Below are 2,201 nucleotides of genomic sequence, written 5' to 3'. Positions count from 1 at the left end.
TCATTTTGAGAGGAAATTTGTTCTTCAATTCTTTGTATCCTCTCAAGTGGACATACCAAACTCCCTCCTTATGACCCATCCTCATACTTCTAGTGATAAGGGCATCATGCCACTAGTCCTCATATCTTTGTATTCATTATGTTTTATTTTTCTTTAATAGAAGTGGCTTCTTATAGAAATGATAGCATATCAAAGAGGGTAAAATTAAAACACATAGATTTATCCATACTTAACTACGTTTGACTATACCCTATCCTAGCCATACATATATCCCTTACTAGAATATAATTATATGAATTACAACTAAAATATAATTATAATATATACATCTCTAGGTGGTTTGTGCCTTGTCTACGCTTCCACATTTTTACATGCATGTCTTTCAGAGCATTTCCAATAGTTATGATAGACATCCCTACCCAGTTCAAAATCTCCCATTTTGGCATAGGACGCATGAAAAGAGATCTGCTCCTGTTGGAGAACTTACAAGTAGGAGAAAAAGTTTGAAAACTTAAACTTTAGGTGGGATTAATGGGGGCAAGTAACCGCAAACAAGATGGGGTTAGAGGGGCCCACATCAACCATGGAAAATAAACGGTGATTATTTTCCAAACGGAACGCACTGGAATGAATGTTAAGGGGCGCACAACACACCTAAGCAGTCAAAGCTTAGTGTGTGCTGTTTAAGCCAGCCCTTGACGCGGTCACATATCATAATTATTACTGATAGCGAGGCTACCATTATGAGAGAACCTAGACTTTTCATTGCCATTGAATTCTACCTTGAATACCTTTTAAAATAGTTAGAATGTATTTAAAAAGGGTAAGAATGGATGCGAGGAAGTAGGTGCGCATGAGCATATATAGTGCATAATGTATATAGAATATTTATCCTTTGGCTTATATCAGTTGTCCATTCTCTATGTAAAAAATGTAGCTATAACAGATTTGGGCTACTAATGGCACAATAAATCTAGGTTATCTATTTTAAACTGATATGAGTGACAAATATAGAAGTTCAACAACCCTTTTCTACAATCCTCATCACTCAAAAGAAAATGGTGTTGAAAATTTTCGTAAAAAATGAGTATTGTTTTGTTTGAACATCATATAAAGATGATCGAACTTGAGAAAACAAACACAGATCTAATTACCAAGTTCATATGTTGATTGTTAAAGAAAATATAGAAAGGAGAATGCTATCACTTATAATAAACCTTATATAGAAAATACTAGAATTCATATTTTATCAAGAGAAAGAGGCATAATTATTTTCATATTAAATAGGCATATTTTAATTAAATAGAAGAAGCTTTCCGTGATACTTCTGTAGCTATCCATAAAACAGAAAAGGTACTTGAAGAACGTCCAAACTTATTGTAGGAATTATTGCTAACAAAAGCGTTCTACCAAGGCTTTGAGCGATAGCCAGAAGATGGAGCAGGAATAGGTGAATTTTCTTCTGAATCTCCAATCGAAAGTGATGATGCTCGTGCAGGTGCAGGTGAAGCAGTAACTGTCATTTTGAGCTTCATACCATTTTCACAATCCTGCCCCACACTAGAGATGACGAATATATTCCCGCTTTTGATCTGTATTTCTAGATTGTCTTGGCCGCTCTCAAACGTACCAGAGGTACCAAAGGCTGATTCTTTAACACAGTTTGTCAATGACGAGCCATTTACCACTAACACGTTGTGAAAACCCTGTGGGTAGTTGAACACTGTAGCACCCAATAAAACGGTTAATAATTTTCATGAAAGAATCAATGCCAATACAGACGTTCAAGTTCATTTTTAAAAAAATTACAGCAAGGTATATGTATATGTAAAAGTGAAATTGGATGAGAATGAAATTACCGAGAACGTCTTTAACATGGAATTGTTTGTCTTCTGCCCACGCCTGGTAATCAAATCCAGTCGTCCATCCCATGTCGTCACCCACTGTAAAAACGTTGGCAGCATCGACTGGGTCACATATCATTATTAATAATGATAGCGAGGCCAACGCTATAAGAGAAAACAGACTTTTGGTTGCCATTGAGCTCTGTCCTTAAATACTTCGTAAATGATTAGAATGTATTAAAGACGGTAAGCTTGGATGTGAGAAAGTAGGTGCGCATGAGCATATATAACCTTGTCGCTGTGAGTAGTGACAATAAAACCGGCACCGGCCGGAGTGCCGAATGGAAACTAGCATGA

General features: G+C 36.3%; 1 protein-coding gene across 1 annotated transcript; it reads right to left on the bottom strand.

Moving 5' to 3' along the window:
- Positions 1-1,406: 1,406 nt before the first annotated feature.
- LOC131069266 (mavicyanin-like) lies at positions 1,407-1,983 on the bottom strand. Its single transcript, XM_058004630.2, has 2 exons — positions 1,860-1,983; positions 1,407-1,723 (listed from the first exon to the last, which is right to left on the bottom strand). The coding sequence occupies exons 1-2, from the start codon at positions 1,981-1,983 to the stop codon at positions 1,407-1,409; spliced, it is 441 nt and encodes a 146-aa protein (XP_057860613.2).
- Positions 1,984-2,201: the final 218 nt, after the last annotated feature.

Source organism: Cryptomeria japonica, chromosome 8 (assembly GCF_030272615.1).
Source record: "Cryptomeria japonica chromosome 8, Sugi_1.0, whole genome shotgun sequence".
Lineage (NCBI taxonomy): Eukaryota > Viridiplantae > Streptophyta > Pinopsida > Cupressales > Cupressaceae > Cryptomeria > Cryptomeria japonica.
Note: the sequence above shows the minus strand (reverse complement) of the source record. Positions and strands in the feature narration are given on the sequence as shown.

Excerpts from the sequence above, each read along its gene's own strand:
- LOC131069266 (XM_058004630.2), bottom strand. The coding sequence starts at position 1,983 with ATGATATGTGACCCAGTCGATGCTGCCAACGTTTTTACAGTGGGTGAC. Across the intron at positions 1,724-1,859 it reads CCATGTTAAAGACGTTCTCG|TGTTCAACTACCCACAGGGT; the intron begins GTAATTTCATTC and ends TGGGTGCTACAG.